This window comes from Seriola lalandi, unplaced genomic scaffold (genome assembly GCF_002814215.2).
Source record: "Seriola lalandi dorsalis isolate HSWRI2012SDOR001 ecotype SW California unplaced genomic scaffold, Sedor1 jcf7180002054885, whole genome shotgun sequence".
In the NCBI taxonomy this organism is placed as follows: domain Eukaryota; kingdom Metazoa; phylum Chordata; class Actinopteri; order Carangiformes; family Carangidae; genus Seriola; species Seriola lalandi.
In genome coordinates, this window is record NW_019525437.1 from 2,328,912 (window position 1) to 2,349,623 (window position 20,712).

A 20,712-nucleotide genomic window follows, 5' to 3' on the forward strand; every position below is an offset into this window, starting at 1 on the left:
AGTAAATAAAAATAAAATAAGAGCGAGAGTGTGTGTGTGTGTGTGTGTGTGTGTGTTTGTGTGTTCTTCGACTGTATCTTTGTAAGGACCTATCAGAGTATCAGAACACTTTGAAGATATTTTAGAAAAATTTTGACAAGTGAGGTCATTTCTGGAAAGTGACAATATTTTTGGAAATTTAAGACATTAAGTAAAAACGATAATATTTTATTGCTTATTTTGATTTTGCACAGTGACGAAAGTTAAGGACAAGTTTGGGACATGAGGAGATTTTTGAAAAGTCAAGACATTTTATCTTCTCACGTTTGTGTTTTACATGGTGACGTCCTTTACAGAAACTTCCTCTTGTGCATCATGTTCAAGTAAAGAAAACACACATTTTGGAAAAGTGGTGGCATTTTTTAGAAAGTGGCGAGATTTTGGAAAAGGAAAATAAATGTTTGGGGTAAAAGTATATTTTTGCAGAGTGGGGTCATTTCTGGAAATATTATGGAAAGTGGGGGAACCTTTGAAGAAGTTTCTGTAGGTGAGGAAAGTGACCACACGTTTGGGCATAAATACGTTGCTGAAAACTCATTTCATGTTCCCACGTGTGTGTGAGTTATTTTATAATATAAACTTTTTGTTAATGTTTTAAAGAGGATCACTGTGGAAAGAGGACATTTGTTTTGGTCCTGGCTTCTTCAAAAGACAGCTTTAAAGTTAAACTTTTCAGGCCAGGAACAGAGTTAGAGGAGTTATGGTGGGAAACATTATATCAGAGAGGGTCCTCATGAATGTAGAACCACAGACGTGTGTGTGTTTGGTTCAAGCTGGTCTCTGAACAGAAGCTGCATTGTTCAGATCTGAGGCCGAAGCCAAAACCAAGAAGAAGCCATCACACACACACACACACACACACACACACACACACACACACACACACACACACACACACACACACACACACAGGTGATGTCATCACACTGCCTCTGCAGTGAACTATAGTACAGTAACAACACTGTCTGATGTCTTATTGGCTGTTGAGGATATTCAGACGTTACAGCTGCTGTTAGGCCTGGAAACTTAAAGAGGCTGAATCACCTGTGATCTATGAGGTTATGAGATTACACACAAAATAAACACACAGTCACCTGTACAGAGTGTCAATCACAGTACACCAGAAATTGACTGAACTCTGGATGATCAAGTCTGGACTTCAGAATATTTCAGAATTAAAATTTTCAAAAAAGTCAAACAGAAAAAGTCAGCTGGCGACAGCTGATAAAATCACCAGGCAACAGCTGTCATGTCAACCGGTGATCAACAGCTGAAACCAGCTGATTTAATCTATCAAATCAGGGATCCATTGATCAGAGACGATTGTGTTTGTTACAAAAATATATTTGCATGTTTGCATATTTCTAAAGAGAACACATACATGCACAAACAGTATACCGTATACAGTGCACTGCTGCTGCTGCCCAAAACAAACCTAATAAGTAGAGTTTACCCACTACCTGCATGTGAGGCATTCAGGGCACTTCCGTGAATTGTAGCATCTAACTATAGTCTGCATTTGAGTCATCTGTGAATTGTAGAGATAGAGAAACAGAGTTTTGGAAACTCTGCTGGACCTATTTCAGTTGGAAAACTCTGGGGTTGTGTTTTATTTTGAAAACTCTGGGGTTGTGTTGTAGTCTGGATGGACAGAAACTGAGACCTTTGTAAACGACGATGTCACACCCACAGTCTCTCCTGATTGGCTCTCATCAGCCTGGACTACCAGTGGTGAATACAACATGATAATGCATCACAGTGTTATTGACCTTGTTGTCTTTGCTAGCAGCTGTTGTTCACTTACATTCTCTATTTTAATGCCACAACAGTCCTTGCTGTTCCTCCTTTGGAGGATTTTTTGCAACTAATCAACCTCAGAGTAACAATCTGCTTTGTGTTTACACCGGCTCGCACATGCTCAGTGTAGGTGACTGCTCATACATATATGAGTTTTCAGGTGTGATAGTGTGAATGGAGATAATTTCTGATATGGAGCTAAAATGCTCATCTGGACGGAGATCGATTTCATTTTAAAATACAGTTTTAAAATCAAACAGTACTAGTCTGGACATAGCCTTTGATGTGCTTCTTTGCCTGGGGCCCCACAGAGTGTAGGATCGCCACTGTGTAGTGAAAAATTATGATGTTAACACCAGCTCCAACATTTTGTATGACTGTCATTACACAATGAACACTGTCTGTATTAGCAGTTTCATCCTTATAAAGCACAAGGGAGCAGCTTTTTAAAGGTACAATAACTGTGGACCATCACTATTATGTTGTAAAATTCTGTCATTTAAATATCAAGACTCAGCAGGTAACAGACTTCATTTTCTTTCCCCGGAGAAAAGTTGGATCATCAACACTGAGTGTGAAAGAACCAAAAAATCCCACTGACTCAAATTCAGTTCATGAATGTTACCAAATAAAGGGACACACTGGACAGTATTAACACTGAGCAGTATTAACTATTAGTAATAACAATTAACACCTACAGGAAGTCAGTACATGTGTGTAAACATGAGACTGGGTGCAGAGACACCAGCACTGACTGATACTGAAGGGGAACTTAACTGTTTTAAACTTTAAACAACTGTTTAAAGTTGTGTGTGTGTGTGTTTTTCTCACAACTGAAACACACACACACACAGGATCAGCCGTCTTATTCCATCATATTACATGTAAATGAATGTTAAAAGATAATTTCTTATTTCCTATCATGAAGTTCAAATGTTGAAAAATACAAGATAATGATTTCACCACACACACACACACACACACACACACACAGATACACACACACAGATACACACACACACACACACACACACACACACACACACACAGGCCCCCTGGGCTGATACTGTATGTGCAGTCTGACATGGATGTGGACCAACAGGGAGTTAACCTGCAGCTCCCTCCACTGCCTCAGCTGGATCTGACTGAGGAGGAGGAGGAGGAGGTCTTGGAGGTGAAGCTGTGCCTAGAGATAAAGTGGATGGATGGGGGGAGAAAACACAGCAGAGCAGGGTTTCCCAAATTCATTCCCTAGACAGTGATGAAGTCTGAGACTCCCACTCACAAACCAGAAGATGTTTAGTTCAGAACGAGCTGATTTTACTGATTAAGCTTTAAAGAAACATGTCAACATTTTGTGAAATACACTTATTCTCTGTCTTTCTGATGATGGCATGTCGAGATATCAATCTCATCAACAGCTTAGTGGCTCCGTCGAAAGTTTAAAATACAACCACCAACAGCACTAAATCCCAATAACTAACATGAAACATCTCATCTGGGTACTGCAGTATTTAAAGCTCACTCAGATTTATGGTGCCAACAAACTGGGAAAGCTGGTGAGGAAGGCCAGCTGTATGGTGGTGATGGGACTGGACAGTGTGGAGACAGTGACAGAGAAGACATGTATGTGCACATACAGCTACAGCATGAGGCTGGACCAAGTCTGACAGGGCATCAGGGAACACCACATGGACTCACACTGACTCTGATCCCGAGTCGTAGCTGTGACAACCCCTCCCACTCTGCTTGTGGCTCCTGGTGTTTTTCCCTTTTCTTTCTTTTCCTTCCTGTTTAGGAGGCTGTCAGAGGAAAGAGGTGTGTCAGGAGGGTAAAGCCAGACCTGAACCCACTTCCCCTGAAGGTTATAGAGGGGATAGAGAAACCAGTTCTCTCTCTCTCGATCTCTCTCACTCTCCTCCTACGAAGCTTTATTTTATCACTTTATTGATTACATATTTTACACTTCGACGCATTCATGCACTCACCCCACCACTGATCTTACTGATATACATGTTTGGCTTATTATTAGTTAAAATAAATTTGATTCGCTCTAAACTTTATTTATTTATGTGGTCTCACTTGTTTTGTTGTGAATTTTGAGCTGTTTCATGACAGTAGCGCTGCGCTTTAGACTTAGGATTTACAAAAATCCTTCTACAGCATAGACACACAAAGATCACACATGTGTATATACTCACAGATCTATCTTATTTTATCTATTATTCCTATATCTTATTTTATTCCTTTACTTGTTTCTGGTGTACAGGTACACTATATTGCCAAAAGTATTCACTCAACCATCCAAATAATTTAAATCAGATGTTCCAATCACTTCCATGGCCACAGGTGTATAAAATCAAGCACCAAGGCATGCAGACTGTTTCTACAAACATTTGTGAAAGAATGGTTCGCTCTCAGGAGCTCAGTGAATTCCAGCGTGGTACTGTGATAGGATGCCACCTGTGCAACAAGTCCAGTTGTGAAATTTCCTCGCTCCTAAATATTCCAAAGTCAACTGTCAGTGGTATTATAACAAAGTGGAAGCGATTGGGAAAGACAGCAACTCAGCCATGAAGTGGTAGGTCACGTTAAATGACGGAGCAGGGTCAGCGGATGCTGAGGCGCATAGTGTGCAGAGGTCGCCAACTTTCTGCAGAGTCAGTCGCTACAGACCTCCAAACTTCATGTGGCCTTCAGATCAGCTCAAGAACAGTGCGTAGAGAGCTTCATGGAATGGGTTTCCATGGCTGAGCAGCTGCATCCAAGCCATACATCACCAAGTGCAAAGCAAAGCGTTGGATGCAGGGGTGTAAAGCACGCCACCACTGGACTCTAGAGCAGTGGAGACGCGTTCTCTGGAGTGCCAAATCGCCCTTCACCATCTGGCGATCTGATGGACAAGTCTGGGTTTGGCGGTTGCCAGGAGAACGGTACTTGTCTGACAGCATTGTGTAAAGTTTGGTGGAGGGGGGATTATGGTGAGGGGTTGTTTTCCAGGAGCTGGGCTTGGCCCCTTAGTTCCAGTGAAAGGAACTGTGAATGCTTCAGCATACCAAGAGATTTCGGACAATTCCATGCTCCCAACTTTGTGGGAATGGTTTGGGGATGGCCCCTTCCTGTTCCAACATGACTGTGCACCAGTGCACAAAGCAAGGTCCATAAAGACATGGATGAGAGAGTTTGGTGTGGATGAACTTGACTGGCCTGCACAGAGTCCTGACATCAACCCGATAGAACACCTTTGGGATGAATTAGAGCGGAGACTGAGAGCCAGGCCTTCTCGTCCAACATCAGTGTGTGACCTCACAAATTCGCTTCTAGAAGAATGGTCAAATATTCCCACAAACACACTCCTAAACCTTGTGGAAAGCCTTCCCAGAAGAGTTGAAGCCGTTATAGCTGCAAAGGGTGGACCGACGTCATATTAAACCCTGTGGATTAAGAATGGGATGTCACTTAAATTCATATGCGAGTCAAGGCAGGTGAGCCAATACTTTTGGCAATATAGGAATATGGAAATGTCTTTCTTTGCTGTTACTACATTCTATTGTGCTGCTGTGTCAAACTGAATTTCCCCCACAGGAGATCAATAAAGGTTCATTTCACCTCATCCGATCTGTTCTTTACACACAATACTGACGTCAGAGCGACACTCAACAACTGAACCCATCATAATTACTGACTATTCAAATGCATCCATTCTTTCAACTGATTCACTGGGAAAACTGAGGAAAACTTAACTTTGACAAAGAACTTGACTAAATGTTGACTGTGATTGATTCTCTCTCTGCAGAAAGTATCAGGTCTGATTCTCCTAGAAATTAACTCAAGCCAGTGACTGCTTGGAGGAAAACTGTTGGTGTGATTTGGAAAATGATGAGTGGAACAGAAAGCATATGTTTGTATTAAATGGAGTAAAATCAAGCAAAAACAACAGCAGGGTTTTCAAAGCTAGAAAACATGAAGCTGTGTCATGTTTTGACAGAAGCTGTGTAACACTGAGAGCAGCAGACAAACAGAACAGATCCTGCTGGTCTGTGAGCAGATGAGTCACTCTCTGTCCTGCTGTCCACTCTTACACTCACAAACCTCACTGCACTTTCTGTACACACGGTTTGCTGTTTATTTTCCATCAGCGAACCACAGAGTGGCGAGCTGAGCCGTGCCGAGTCATACCAGCTTCACCGTGTGCTCAGCAGGAAACCACCACAGGGAGGTAATTAACTCTGTGTGGGTGTGTTTCTGTGTGTAACACTCACACATGGAAGCACGACGACACTCATTTTATAAATGCAGAAAACATGCTCATCTAGACTTTAGTCTGGACACCCACTTTGCTCCAGACTGAAAATATCAACAGGTATTGGTTGCCATGAAGTTTTGTACAGACATGAGGTGTGTTTCCACCACAGGAAGTTTCCCTAAGAACAGGAACCTTTTGAAGAGCTCAGAGTTTTACCCCCAAACAAGACTGGGTATAAACCTCGTATATGGCTGCACCATGTATGGGTGCAACCCTGGGTTTATGGATTAATCTCTTGACACGGGGAGTCACCCAGTCATTCTGGTTTCCTGACTGCTCTGGGGCTGCAGGGAACTGGAGCATAGCCTACATTACGGCAAATAAACTATTTTCATTCCATGTATCATTGTTATTAAAGGAGGCAGAGGAATAACTAAACATAAGACACAGCAAGCAGAGAGAGCAGGAGAGAGGGAGGAAGAGAAGTCATCGGTAGCTGTTAAAGAAACTCGCCGATCTGAATAACATGTAAACAACACAAACACCAGCAACTTGAAATGAGGCAATACACATACTGTTGCAGAGCAATAAAAGCCCTGTTAAGACATAAAGGGTTTCTGCCCACTGAAACGCTAGAGGGCTTTTAATTTGAAACAGTTAAAGGAAGTGTTGAGTTTGTATTAACGGATGTAATGTTGATCAAAACAAGGCTTCGTACTAAAATACAGTTGTGACCAATTCTACATATCAAACAGAGGGAGTTAAGACATTAAGACCTGTTACATTCTGCAGGTAAATAATGGCCCCAACCACTTTTTTTAAGGAAATACAGTTGTTGAAAACTGTTGTGGATCCATTTGTTGTAAACACCCCCTGATGATGTAATAGAAACTGTTCAAACTGTTCACACCAAATCATTTTGAAAGAGCAACAGCAAATAGGAGGAGTCCAACAATCTGCCAACCAATTGTGTAACCTGATCACGCAACTCCATCACTCACTCCCTCAGTCAGTCACAGACAATTCATGTTCACAGGGCCGGCCCCTCTGATCCGGTCCAACCGAAGGGTGCTGAGATTTTCAGGGTGGGGCTTGCAGCACTGAACGCCACTGACTGGTCGAGTACGCTTGTGTGTTTTATGCAGCATTGTTGTACATCCAGCTCAACAGTTCTGTATAGTTTTATAATGGAGGTGGAACACCTCTCTTCTGCTAACCACATTAAAGAACTTAAAGAACAGAGGTGCTTTTTCTAATACTGCAAATTCATTATATTTCATGACTGTGGCTTCAGTTCAGGTCAACATCTGGACCCAACAGAACTTGGACAAAGACAAACACCGATGAAGGTGATGATGTATAAACTGAACAACAACCACTATCATACGTACTGTTCATGAGTCATGACTAAAACACCTTTAGAAAATATTAGGACTCAACCAGCTATTTTTTTTCAGCTTTTTTTTTTGGCATCTTTCCTCATCAAACACTAAACATGATTTTATAAAATTTCAGACAACAGATAAATATTTCAGGCTTGTGTTACAGAATTTATACTTTGTTTTATGCTTCATTTCATTGGCGACACAGAAAAGATAGAACGGGTGTGAGCGAGTCCTTCATGGTCATCAGTGAGGCCTGAAGAATAAGGGCCAACATCTAAGATCTCATCCAGACCCAAGTTCCCTCCAGTCCAGCAACTAACAGATATTCTAATAATCAGCAGATCTTGATTGATATTCTACAAAATGTCAGAATAATTCAAATTTTCTCTTTGTAATTTCCCACATCATCACAGTGACATCTTCAAATGTCTGTTTTGTTCACCACTCACCAGAAAACCCAAAGATATTCAGTTTTCTGTCATGTATCACCACAAAAACACAAAATATCAATTATCACCACTTTATTTTCTGCCAATCTACTAATTGATTAAGCAACAACTCATCTAAACCTCATCCAGTCGACACTCTTCAAAATAAGAGTTAATGAGAGTTGTATGTCTTGTATTGTATGATTGTTTTGTCTGAAATTTAAAAGCTAATTATCATTAATGAAAAAAGGAGGAAGATGAGGAAGAGGAGTAGTAGGAGAAAGAGGAGGAGAAGAACATTGTTGTTATTACCTGGTAGTCAAGGATGCTGAAGCCGAGGCCTTTGTCTCTCTCCTTCTGCAGCTCCAACACCTGAACATCTGGCGACCACAGAGCCAGCTCCCCTTCATCTTCATCTTCTTCTTCATCCTCATCTTGATCCTGCTCCTCATCTTCTTCCTCCTCCCAGCTGTGTTGAATCTTCTCCTCCTTCAGCACCTCCGCCACAGGGGACACCTGCTCCTGACACAGGATTAAAGTAAATGTAAATATTCAAAAGAAAATTGTATCATTACAATCTTGTATGTATCATTTTTAATATTATGACTATATTTATTGTTATTTTTACAATCATTACTATTATATTTTTTTTCTATTGGAATGTATCCCTGCTCCTCCTGATATTTTTTAGTATGAGGATATCACATAATTATCGCAGAATTAGTTTTCATCAGTCACTCAATCCATCCAGTAACAGTGGTTTTACATCTCAAATTCAAAATCAATATCTCTAAGTAACCCAAAGGCTTTCCTTTCAGTTAGGATGCTATTGTGTGTCTGTGTTGACAAAACTTCACAGCACAAATTTGAACTCTGAAGAAAATCCCTGAATAGTCACAAATGTAATTTATCAATGTCAAATGTAATTAATTAGTTTATTAAGTTTCTTAACTACTTGTACCAAAGAATGTCCTCTTTCATGACTGTCCGGTATCTGATGTGTGTACTTCTACATGACGTGTGTGCAGTAACACAGTAAAACGTGTTACCTGTCTAACTGCCTGCTGCTGGTCACTGCTGTTGTCTCCCAGGACTGTCTGACTGCAGAGCATCGACGACAGCTTCAGCTCAATCTGAGGTGTTTTGTTTTTTGTAGAGGAATGAAATTCATTGTCAATGATTTTTCAGACATTTGTCACATGAATTATCAACATCAGAAAAACATTCTCATTGACTCTGTGATCTCTAATGCTTTCACCTCCTCCACACTGGGCTGTGACTGTCGCACTGGCCCACATCCTGGTTGTAACACGGGGTCAGGTTCAGACTCTGGTTCAGACTCTGGACCTGGTCCCAGGTCGGTGGTTGGGTGTCGGCAGCAGACCAGAGTGAACGGAGGAGGCACTTCTTTGAGGAACGACACCACTTCTCGACGAGACTTTCCGTAGAGTTGAACATCATTCACCTACACACACACACACCCCAAACTACATATGATTTTTACTCAAAAATAAAGCACCTCATTACCTATGATACAGACTCATAAAATTCAGAGGTCTACACAACTAATGAACTGTGATTAGTGTCAATGGTTTTATTTCACAGAGGGTTACGTGTTGAAACAGTTGAGGTAACTGAGAGAACACTTTCTGTCTTCACTCTCTGAAACAGAAAACTACAATGTTTTAACCTTTTCCTGATTCAACTGAAGGAAGTTGGGGTTAATCCAGTGTAAATTATTACAACATGCACAAAAAGGCAATTTATGAGCAAAAATACCAGGATGATAGCTGACTAAATGAGCTGTTTTGACTACAGCTGCACAATTAATCAAAACCGCAATATGGCCAAGTGCAATATCTAAATCACAGCAATTTCTTTGATAAAGGTAAAATGTGTCACATTGTTGTGTATTGTTAGCACCAGAAGTGTTGTGTGCTACAGAGACGCCCCAGGACTACAAATCACATTCTCCAGAAGTAAAGGAACATGTTTATTTGGTGCAAGACCAACAAAAATCATAATTTTTAAAAATGCAATACAAATCATTCCAACTGAGATCATGACTCATATCACAATACAATCTCAATATCTGCCAAAACATTGGTAACATGATTTTTGTTGCATATCGTTCCGCCTTAATTTTGATGACGAAAGTCCTGTAGATGCTAACATGAGTATAGTATACAGTATAGTATGTGTGCACCTACTGCAGGTTACAGGACTATTATGAGTTAAGATGACCATCTGGTAGCTATTCTAGTGATCTAGTGATTAAAGGGCTGAAAAAGACTCTTTACACTGATATGAGCTCTTTGTTTGCATTTGATGACAAGCTTTTATTTCCAGCTGCAAGACCTGCAGCCACAGGATTCACCAAACTTGATTTTATTTTTTTGGCCATATCCCCCTGCTTCAAGGCATAAAGATAATCAGGATCAATAACTATAAAGGGTTTGGGGACATTAGTTTAACAGTGGAGATGAATATTAGCGACCCCTAGTGGTAAAATGTAAACACCAAAAAGTAGTGGAGTTAGAATTGAGCCTTGTGGAACTTTCAGAGGTGATTTTGGAGGGAGAGGTACACAGAAAGACCTCAAACCACTAGCCTACCTTTCTCAAAGAGAAAATCACACTTTACAACAGTTCTGTTGTTGTGGAGACATTGTAGTTTTAACAGCAGTTTGTGTAGAAGCTGTTTATTGACTAAAACCTGTTGGTACTGACTGTCATGTTTGAGCTTTGTTACAACTCTTGCTCTCCAAACTCACATGCTAATGTGAAGTTGCTAATGCTATAAGAGGCAACAATGAATATTCTTCGTCTACAATAAGTCTAGTTTCTACATGTCTTTTCTATGGAGATGTTACAGGAGATTTTTTTGGTTTGTTGTTGTTTTTTGTTGTTGTTGTTTGTGTGAGTACATGTATTTACCTCCAGAAGCTCGTCCTCTGGTCTCAAGACTCCGTGTTTATCCACAGGGCCTCCAGGGGCCACAGAGGAGATGTAATGGTGACCATCGAACGAGTCCAACTCGACCCCGAGTCTCAACGTGTGGACGGGTAACAGCTGTGAGCGGCGATACAAGATAACAGGATTAGATACAGATGAATGTATTCTAATCCAACAGAATCCTCCCCTCATGAAGGTTAATGTTCAGTTTTTGTTGAAGCTGTGTTGATTCAACTATGTGATCATTTTAGAGGCTGGCTGCTGCTATTGAACTGTGTTTGACTGGAAACTAACAGAGCTGGAAAGAGAACGTTTCTCACCTTGCAGGATTTCTGCAGCTCTGCATCATCTTCAATGACAGGATCCAACTGCACCACCTGAAAACACACACATACACGCACACGCACAGTAAAGGTTTCTGCAGAAGCACAATGAGTCCAAACACTTTCACAAGTTCCTAAAACCTTTGCACAGCAATGTACATCATATAGTCACACACTTCATCAGTAATCCAAGATCGATTTATTTGTGTGTGTGTGTGTGTGTGTGTGTGTGTGTGTGTGTGTGTGTGTGTGTGTGCGCGTGTTTTTGTGTATAGTCTCACCAGGACTTCGTACAGTGGCCCCAGAGCTTGATCCCATTTAGCCCTCAGTTCTGCCTCTGTAGCTGTACACACACACACACATACACACACACACAGATTGAAAACAGCCTGTATTAGCAGTGGAACAGATACATAATTACAATTCAGCCGTTAAAACAGAGCAGGTTCCTGCAGCTCTGTAACACCAGTCTGTACTGTAAGTGATGCAAATGAACAGATATTACTGCAGTAGTACAGTGGTGCCATGTATGGACCTACTTGAAGAGAAGACATTACACATAATGACAGATGATAATGTATTTTTCCAACACAGTGTCATTTTAGAAGAATATTGTACTTACAGTGTCACCTGTAGGTACAGGTGAGAAATCAGGTTTCTCTAATGCTGATCAGAGTTTCTCACAAACATTTAATTCCTGCTGGAAATGAAGTGAGAGGGACTAACCATGCAGAACCAGAGAAGTTCACCCCTATTTATTTTATATGGGACACAAATGAATTGTTTGTTAAGACATTGTGGGATTTAAGGTGAAGCAGGACCAGCGATGTGGGTAGGGGTCAAAGGTTGAGATGTTGTAGTAGTGTGGTAGTGCTGCAGTCAAAGGGCCAGCCAAACTGCAAAGGGACAACGAGTACTAACAGTAATGTATTTAACCTGTTCTCTGGTTCTGCTGCAGTAAAAACATTTTTCACTCCTTCTCTGATCCAGGATGACGGTCTCCTCATTGGAATTCACTGGTCAGATGCAAAAAGCTAAATGACTCAAATCTAAAGTGTAAAGTAAGCAACTTCAACCATGGAGACTGTGGATTTGTGTGCGTGTGTGTGTGTGTGTCTGTGTGTGTGTGTGTGTGTGTGTGTGTGTTTAATGCATTTGCACACACACTCAAAAAATGTCTCAGCAACAATACATCCTTAAATCCCAGAAGAATAAAGTGGTTTTCCAGAGCAGAGTGAAACCCTGACAGTCAGATCAGATCACAGACCGATCTCCTAGTCCTGTGGGCTGGTTTGAGGCAGGATCCTCCACCTCCGTGAACCACAAATCTCTCCACATGTGGAGGTATTCTACAGCAGGTCTGGTTGCGTTACAGCAACAGCCTCTGATTAAATTAACATTGCTAACCTCAGCCTTCACAGCACAATTAATCTGCAGCGTTTGACTGAATAAACAGGGTAATACATCGCTGCCGGACTGTCAGGCAGCTCAGACCCTGTACATTTGTTGGCTGAGAGCAGGCGAGCGGCATGCTAAGTGTTAGCGTGGCGTTTTGGCCACTTAGTAAAGCTAATGAGGAATAAAAAGAGAGGGCATAATTCAGAGAGGAGGCTGTTAAAGGCCTGTGTTGACATGTCTGCAGGAAGGCTTTTGCACACTTATAATCACGGCCGTAGATTTAAGGACAGAGTTTCTGCTTATTCCATGAATCCTCATCCAGATTTACACGACTGTAGATAAATGTCACAGTTCAGTCTTGTTAGGAAATGTTGAATATTTCTCAGTTTTCTAAATAAATAATAAGAAACAAATTGTTCAAGTTAAGTTGAATAAAGTATTCTGTAAAAATAATATAGAAATAAAAAGCTACAACTGAGCAAAACTCCTAAAAGTCTTGGCAGAGGAATTGTACCTTATAAATATTCATTTATAACTGCGGCAGTTAATCTACTTCACAACAAAAGGTAACACAACTCTTCTTCACTGCTCATATTGACAGACAACTCCACCTCCATCTAAATGGAAACTCTCTTTGTGTGTGAACTAATGTTGAAACAACACAAACATTTAGTAAATGAGTGCCCAATTACTTTTAAACCTCTGTAATTTGGTCTCTATGTGTTACAGAGCTCTACCTCCCACACAGTTCTTGCTACACTGATGTGAACCTGCTCAAATTAAAGCTGAGACTTTAATGTTACTGTAGCCTGAAAACAAATACTCACCTTCTGCGCTGTATGAGTATGTGGCCTCACCCCTGCTACTGGTGTTAGGGTACATTGGCTCCAGCTTCATCATTGAGGAGCCAAACCCAGAGGAGCGAGTGTTCACCTTCAATGACCTCCGCAGTGACACATGAGACGGCTCCCTCTCCACTGACATACACACAAAGAGCAGACATAAGGATATGCAAATATGCTTTTTTTATTTCAGTTTCCTCTATTTCCAGCATTCATGTCATGAAAGTCTTTCCAGGAGTGACTGTGAAAGTGAAAGTGTGCTCCAGGGCCTCTGAATGAGCTTTAAAGATAGAAATATAAAGATTTAAGGAAATAAAATGCGAACTCATGAACTCTTTTGTCTGAGCATAGATTTTTGGTGATCAGTTGATAATTTCTTAGGTTGGGGGAAATCTGGACTCTGTATTTCTATGTCCCACTTAACTACATGTAAACACACTGAGGCTGCTCTGACCTTCGACCTCCTAACTGATCATCACTCTTTTTGATCTATGAAAGTTTATTTTCCTCGTTCTAACTCATCATAAGTCTTTGTAGATAAGAGAGTCACAGAAATGACCAGAAGAGAAGAAGTTAAAAACTTGAGGCTGAACTCAGCTGTGTTTCCAGTTCTCTGTGTTTCCTCAGTAATGAAATAAAAGACGTCTGGAGGAGATAAGAGCCCTACACTCCTCTTCTTTTTTTATTTTATTTTTTTTAAATCACTTGTTTCTCTCTGGCCTGGAGGCTGACCAGTGCAGGCCGCTGGCCGATCGCAAGACAAAAAAATGACCCTGAACCGGGAGAATTAATCTCTCTGGACGCTGGAGGAGGAGGAAACGCAGCTTTCTGTGGAGAGTTTGAAAATTACACTGAGTTGTAAACAAATTTGTCATCTTAATCTGGGTGAGAGGACAGAGGCAGGGAGGGTTCAGACAGGAAATAGGAACAAAAGCTCTGATAAGTTTAACACAGAGGTAACTTCTCTCACAGCAGCGGATTACTGCTTTAAAACCATCTAATCATGAACTTAGTGCAACATAAACCCACAGAAAGTCACTTCAGCACATCTTAGCCTAAGATATGTGCATCTGTAAAAGATGAATCTGTAGTGTAAACAATACCAACCTGTCAATGTCAGTTTAATAACTATTCAATTATTTTTTCACTGTTTAATTTTAAATCTTTTTTTAATCTTTTAATCACACAAACGATCATGAAACAGTCGATATACTGTTAACGACTTGTTTCCATGTTAAAATCTCTGAATCATCCTTTTCCTTTATCTATAACAGTAATAATAAAGATGAACTCAGTATTATAATTAATTAATTTACTGATTTTCGTCATAGATCTGAAGAGCTCCTCGTTCTGTGCTACCTGTTGCATTATGGGATTAAAGGGTCCATCAACATCACAGTGAAGAGAGTCAGCAGTCAGAATGTTGGTATTTCAAGATGAACCGTGTTTGGTCATTTATCACCATGATGGCCATGTGGCTCTAAGAAGGACAAAGACATTCAGTTCATCTGCAGCTCCAACACTTCAGCTCAATCTTGAGTATCGACGGGGTTTTCTCTTGGGGCCGAGAGTGGATGTGTTCTGAGCCACAAGCCTCCAGGTTCAACGTGCTGCAATTAGTTTGTGGTAATTTTACTGTGTGTTTATTGGGACCGTATGCACCACTACAGCACAATATGCTCTGAACTGACACCTGCTCTGTTAGTACCTCATCTTCAGGCCTTGTCTTCAATTCTCTTATCTTTTAAAGATTTTTTTTCTGTGTTTTGTCTTTATTTGATGGTTAACAGTGAAGAACAGGCAACACTGGGGGGTAGATGGTGAGACGGGTATGACATGCAACAAAGGTCCCAGGTCGGACTATGACTGGGGGACTTCAGTACAACTCTTGTTTCACTGTGATCGAACTTTAAATGTAAAACACAGTAAAAACTAACATTTAGCGCAAATTCTCCTTGTGTCTGTTTCTCGCTGTACCTACTCAGAAACCTCAGTCAGTCACTGTTCAGATTCATTGTAGGGTTCATGACTGATTGACTGACCTTTATCCAGGGATCTCTCCAGGACTCTGGGTTTCTTCCTGACCACAGTGAGGACCACGGTCTGACCCGTCTGTTTCATCACCTCCAGCACCTCCTGATTGGTCATACCGTGAAGACTGAAGCCGTCCAACTGTTGAGATGGACAGAAGGACAGAGAGAGAGACAGGGAGGGAGAAAGAAAGAGGAAGAGACAAATAGTAGCAAGCAACATAAAGAAAGGGGAGACGAAGAGAAGAAACAACAGGGGAAAGATAGAAGGCAGATGTCACAGGTTGGACTGTAATTTATTTACATTTAAAGTTAGTGACATGGATTATGAAATGTGCAATGAAAGTTTAAATGAAGTTTGTAAATTTTGTAACAGTAAATGTTGGCTAAATCAGGAGAAATGCAGAGGTCCCGCTGGGTCAAAGGTAACACACACACACACGTACGCACGCGCGCACACACACACACACACACACACACACACACACACACACACACACACACACACACACACACACACACTTACAGCTATCAGTCGGTCGTGGATTCGGATGTTTCCGCTGTGATCGGCAGCGCTGCCTGGTACTACATGTTTCACAAACACACCTACTGCATCTGAACAGGACAAGAGACAAAGACACAGTGACAGACAGAAAGAGAGGGAGAGAGAGGGATGGATATTGGATATTGGATATTGCAATTATGAGTTCTGGGACCCTGAAGATGAATAGATTATCACTGTCACTCATATTAAACTTTTCAAAACAAACTAACAAAAATAACAAAAACAGGCTGTGAAGGAATAATTATGGAATAATTTCTATAATTTCCTTAATATCCTCTTCTGAACCACAAAAGCACTGAAAAATATAATAGCCCTTCTCAGTCGCCCTGCAACTGCTTCATAGTAAAAGCCCTAAAGCTGCTTCAAAATAAACAGTACAGAGAAGCTTTGCAGCTGTTTCACAGTAAAAGCCAAGTAGCAAAACCCTCTACAGGTTGCTTGAGGCTTTTACTGTGAAGTAAACAGAGATGTGTTTGAGGTAGAGTTGAAAGATTATTGCCAATCATTTTTGGCCCCTGAAAAGGTTAAGTTGGGAGTTGTAAATGTGTGGTTAACAGTGTTTCCTGTGAATTTCTAATGATGTGGTTGAATGTGCTTTCCTGACCAATCTCGGCTGGTCAGAAAGTTTTCTATGTTCTTAGTTTCCGTTTCCTGTGGGTTTAACTGCGTTTTCATTGTTTGAGTGAATGAGTCTTCATCAGTGTTTCTTCCTCTCCTGACTTGGCTGGTCAGGAAGTTTTCTTTGTCTTTACCTTGGCTGGTCAGAGGGTTGTAGCCGATGATGGAGATGCCGAGGCTCTGTCCGTCCTTCTTGGTCAGAGGAACCTCGTGGATCTCATATCCCTCCAAGTTGGGCTGAAATACACACACAAACAGAGAGGACATGTTTCAGCTGAGACTGTCCCGCCTCCAGAGCCAGCAGCACATGAGTGACACTTTCATCTTCTCCAGTGAAGATACAGAGACTCTCAGTGTCATGAGTCTGTTTGTTTTTTCTCTTAATGATTTAAAACCTTTAAACTGTTTATTCTGATGCTGTAATGACGACTGTATGAAGGTCACTCTGATGCTCACCGTCTTGCTGAGTCGGCGCTTGGGGCCCACGTCATGGCGGAGGGGCAGTTCAGGGGGTCGGGGAGGTAAGGAGGAGACCGGGGCAGAATTTGGAGGTGGTGGGGGAGGCGGACCTGTCGACCTCTGACCTTGGGGATCCCTGGCGATTAGCATGGTCACGTGACTCCCGCACCCCTGCAGCACCTTGACGACCTGGTCGCTGTTGAGGCCGCTGGTGGGCGTCGCCCCAATGCGAAGGATGTGGTCGCCTGTGCGGAGACGCCCATCCTGATTGAAGGAGAAGAGGAAATCGGAAGGTTAACAACAGTTTGAGCAGCTGTAGGTTTATGTGTATTCACTTTGTTTCACTTCAAAAATCAACAATATGTCATTAACCCAGAGGTGCCCTAACTCTTTACTTCACATCAGTTTCCTGTGTTCCTGGATCGGCCAGGAAGAGAACCAGAGAACCAGGATGACATTTAAAACAAACCTTTATAGCTAGTTTTATTTAGTGCAGTGAGTTTCTGTTTTCCCCAATCCCACATTTATAACACAATTATATTCGCACACTTCTATAAACTTTAAAGTAAAATCTTCAAGTGAAAATTCTCAAATAAGAAGAGAAATATTTCCTGAAGTTTAACCTGATAAACTTTTTCTTTGTCACTTTTCTTTCTCTGAAAAGAAAATAGGGTTAAAATAAAATTCAAACAGAAAAGTGAACACAACAATTATCAGGTGTCAGCACTGATTTCTCATTTCTCTTCACTGTTTTTTTTTTATTTACTGCTGCAAATAAAACAGCTGAATGAGTTTAACAGGATTTTGTTGTTTCACTGATGCAATTTGAGTTTTGGAAATATACATTATACTGAATTTACCATTAAGCACAGTAACCCCACCCTCTTTAAAATTTATTTCAAGCTTTTAGAAGATTTGTTATCATTTGACAACTGAGTTTTATCTTATGATTTAGGGTAATTTAAACAACATTTTTACAGCAAACCGAATTTGATTGTCAACTACAAGACAATAAATCCAGTCAGTATTTGACACATACTGCAGCCAAGTAAAAAAAAAAAAGGACAGTAAAGATAAAATGATATCAAAAAGAAAAGAAGAGACAGAAAACAGGGTAAAAGAAGAAATGGAAGAGTGGAACGAGATGGAGGAGAGATGAGAGGAAAAGGTGAGAGGAAGAAGAATAAAATAAGAGGAGGATGAGAAAAGAGTGAGGGAGGGATGAAGAGAGCAGGAGAGGAGGAGGAGGGAAACAAGCTTCTGTATCTGTTCATCAGAGACGTGCAAAGGCTCAAGCTTCAAGTTTTGTATCTGCACAAAGTGACAGGAAGTGTGTTGAAAGACCGGAGTCAAAGCTTTTCCCTCGTCTCTGCAGAGAAATTCATCTTGTCCAATTAATCTAATTGATCTGATTAATGCTCTTACAAAGTGATGATTCTTCCTTCAGTTCTCCTGCAACTGCCTGTTGTCTGCTCTAATGTACTGCTCCTGTTTGAACTGTTATTTATCCAGGAAACATCCACTGGGCTGATTTCTGCTTCCACAGCTCAGGTTTCAGCTGATTCACTGAGGAAGCCCAGGCTGTGGGACCTTGCTCAAGGGCCCCAGATGTGAAGGGAAAGCAGGGACCACATCAGCGTGCCCAGTTCAGAGACAGTGCAAAATTTTTTAAAACCTCCATCAGTTTTAAATTCGTTCCTCCTTAAATTTCTCTGAAAATGTCAACATGAATTATAACCACTGTACTGAGATCTTAATTACACACCACTGTTTGAGCAGAGAGGCTGAAACTCTACTAAAGGCTCAGTATTTAAAAGTAAAATCACTTCATTTCAATCAGTGGGTGAAGTAACGTAGAGCTCAAATGAAAACCAGCTGTGTTGACAAACTGTCTGGACAGTGAAGACCTTGAAGACGAGAGCTGCAGAGTCCAAAATGGAGGAAGCTATTTATATTTTATATAACCTTGTTCTGCTTAAGTACAACTGGGCTTATTGTTGATTTTTTAAGTCAAAACAAGTGAATGTTACTTTTTATTTCATAAACTTAAAAAATATTTAAAAAAATAAACAGCAATTGTGGCATGTGTTTGGGTCCCCTACTATGTCAGTGGGGGGGTGGGGGTTATTACATACCCCCACCCGATTTCTGTCTATTCTATCACATGATTCCAACAGTGTGGATGGAGCTTCAGCTTTGAAAACAACAGAAAAATGGACTAGAAACACAGCTGCTGTCAGGGTGTCTAAATATGATATGATTAAAGGTCAAAGTTCAAGATGAAGGTTTAAATTACACATTAACACTTATTCTTCCAATTTATGTTGTATGTTATATGAAACCGATTCTGTTTCTGTGGCTTTAATATTTTTTTCATTGGTTCAGTTTCAGGGTTTAACAGACAACAATCACCAGTTGAAACAGCAGAAAACAAGTTAATGTTATTATTCTGTTATATTTTGATATAAATTTTATCACATTAGTCTGACTTACCTTATCAGCCACACTGTTTGGGACGAGGGTCCGGACCACCACCCCAGTCGTCTTCCCTCCCACAATGCCGAAGCCCAAACCGGATCCATCGTTCAACAGTTCGATCTCCTCCACGTGACCCCACTGATCCTGCAGCAGAGGACGGAGGACACAAGAGATTTATCAATGTTTGAGAGTGTCAAGCAGAAGAATTAACACAATATATTCTCAACAATGATAAGCAGGTATTTATAAAGCGCTCCTGTGTTTTATTTGAAGTGTTGATCCATAAGAAGATATATTTGTTGTTTTAAGAACCAAAAACCATCTCAGTGTAGTTTTACATCTCCTCTCTCAGGCTTCTCTCTGGAGCTCTGGTAACAACAGGTTGGTGATCCAATCAGAAGAAAGGAGGCTCTGATCCTTTCTTCGACGGTTTTCCAGTCTGGTCCAGGTGCACGGGGCTCGTGGCACGGCTGAGGGCAGTGACTGCTTTGTTGTGACATCACAAAGTCCTGACGGCTGGTTTTAAGGCTCAGTGTCTGAATACAGGCTGTGTGCATTTCTCTGTGGACTGAGGCTTTGATACTTTCACAGTATTAATATAGAACCTAGACCTGATCTATAATCAAACTACTCAAGCACATCTACCTTTAGACTATGTGGAGCTTTAAAATTAGGGAAAGCTGTATGTTTTGTAACTATTACACAATAAAACTTTTTTGTCTTATATTTTGGTCAAGGTATGGACAGACATTGGTAACTGTTTGACATTCAAGACAACATTTAAAAAACAACTTGCTGAAAGTTAATAAGCTGCATTTCAGGAATCAAAATTAATTTGATTGAAAGTATTTTCCTTCAGTCAGAGCAAAGCAGAATGAGTTGATTCAGCTTTTTCTTCTGGCAGATCAATGCAGATCAAACCAGCATAATTTAAAACTGCTCTAATTATTTTTATTTCATTGTGCTAGTAGCACAGCAGCAGACTCACTGAGCTGCCGACTATCTGTCCTGAGGTGAAAGGTCGTTAAAGTGAACCTCAGCAGGTAATTACCAGCTGAGAGCATTTCCTCCTCCTCCTGATACCAGCTGCTGATCAATGAAAGGCTGCAGCACAAACCTACTAACACACACACACACACACACACACACA

General features: G+C 40.9%; 1 protein-coding gene across 1 annotated transcript in view; it reads right to left on the reverse strand.

Moving 5' to 3' along the window:
• Nucleotides 1-20,712, reverse strand: part of patj (PATJ crumbs cell polarity complex component) — a 127,809-nt gene that overhangs the window by 91,831 nt on the left and 15,266 nt on the right. The window contains exons 7-18 of the mRNA XM_087179996.1: nt 19,578-19,706; nt 17,082-17,348; nt 16,760-16,862; nt 15,969-16,057; nt 15,455-15,584; nt 13,398-13,547; nt 11,454-11,515; nt 11,170-11,226; nt 10,832-10,966; nt 9,154-9,360; nt 8,945-9,028; nt 8,208-8,417 (exon numbers count right to left, since the gene is read on the reverse strand). Coding sequence (XP_087036122.1) covers nt 8,208-8,417; nt 8,945-9,028; nt 9,154-9,360; nt 10,832-10,966; nt 11,170-11,226; nt 11,454-11,515; nt 13,398-13,547; nt 15,455-15,584; nt 15,969-16,057; nt 16,760-16,862; nt 17,082-17,348; nt 19,578-19,706 — 1,623 coding nt within the window. The remainder of the gene's footprint in view (nt 1-8,207; nt 8,418-8,944; nt 9,029-9,153; nt 9,361-10,831; nt 10,967-11,169; nt 11,227-11,453; nt 11,516-13,397; nt 13,548-15,454; nt 15,585-15,968; nt 16,058-16,759; nt 16,863-17,081; nt 17,349-19,577; nt 19,707-20,712) is intronic.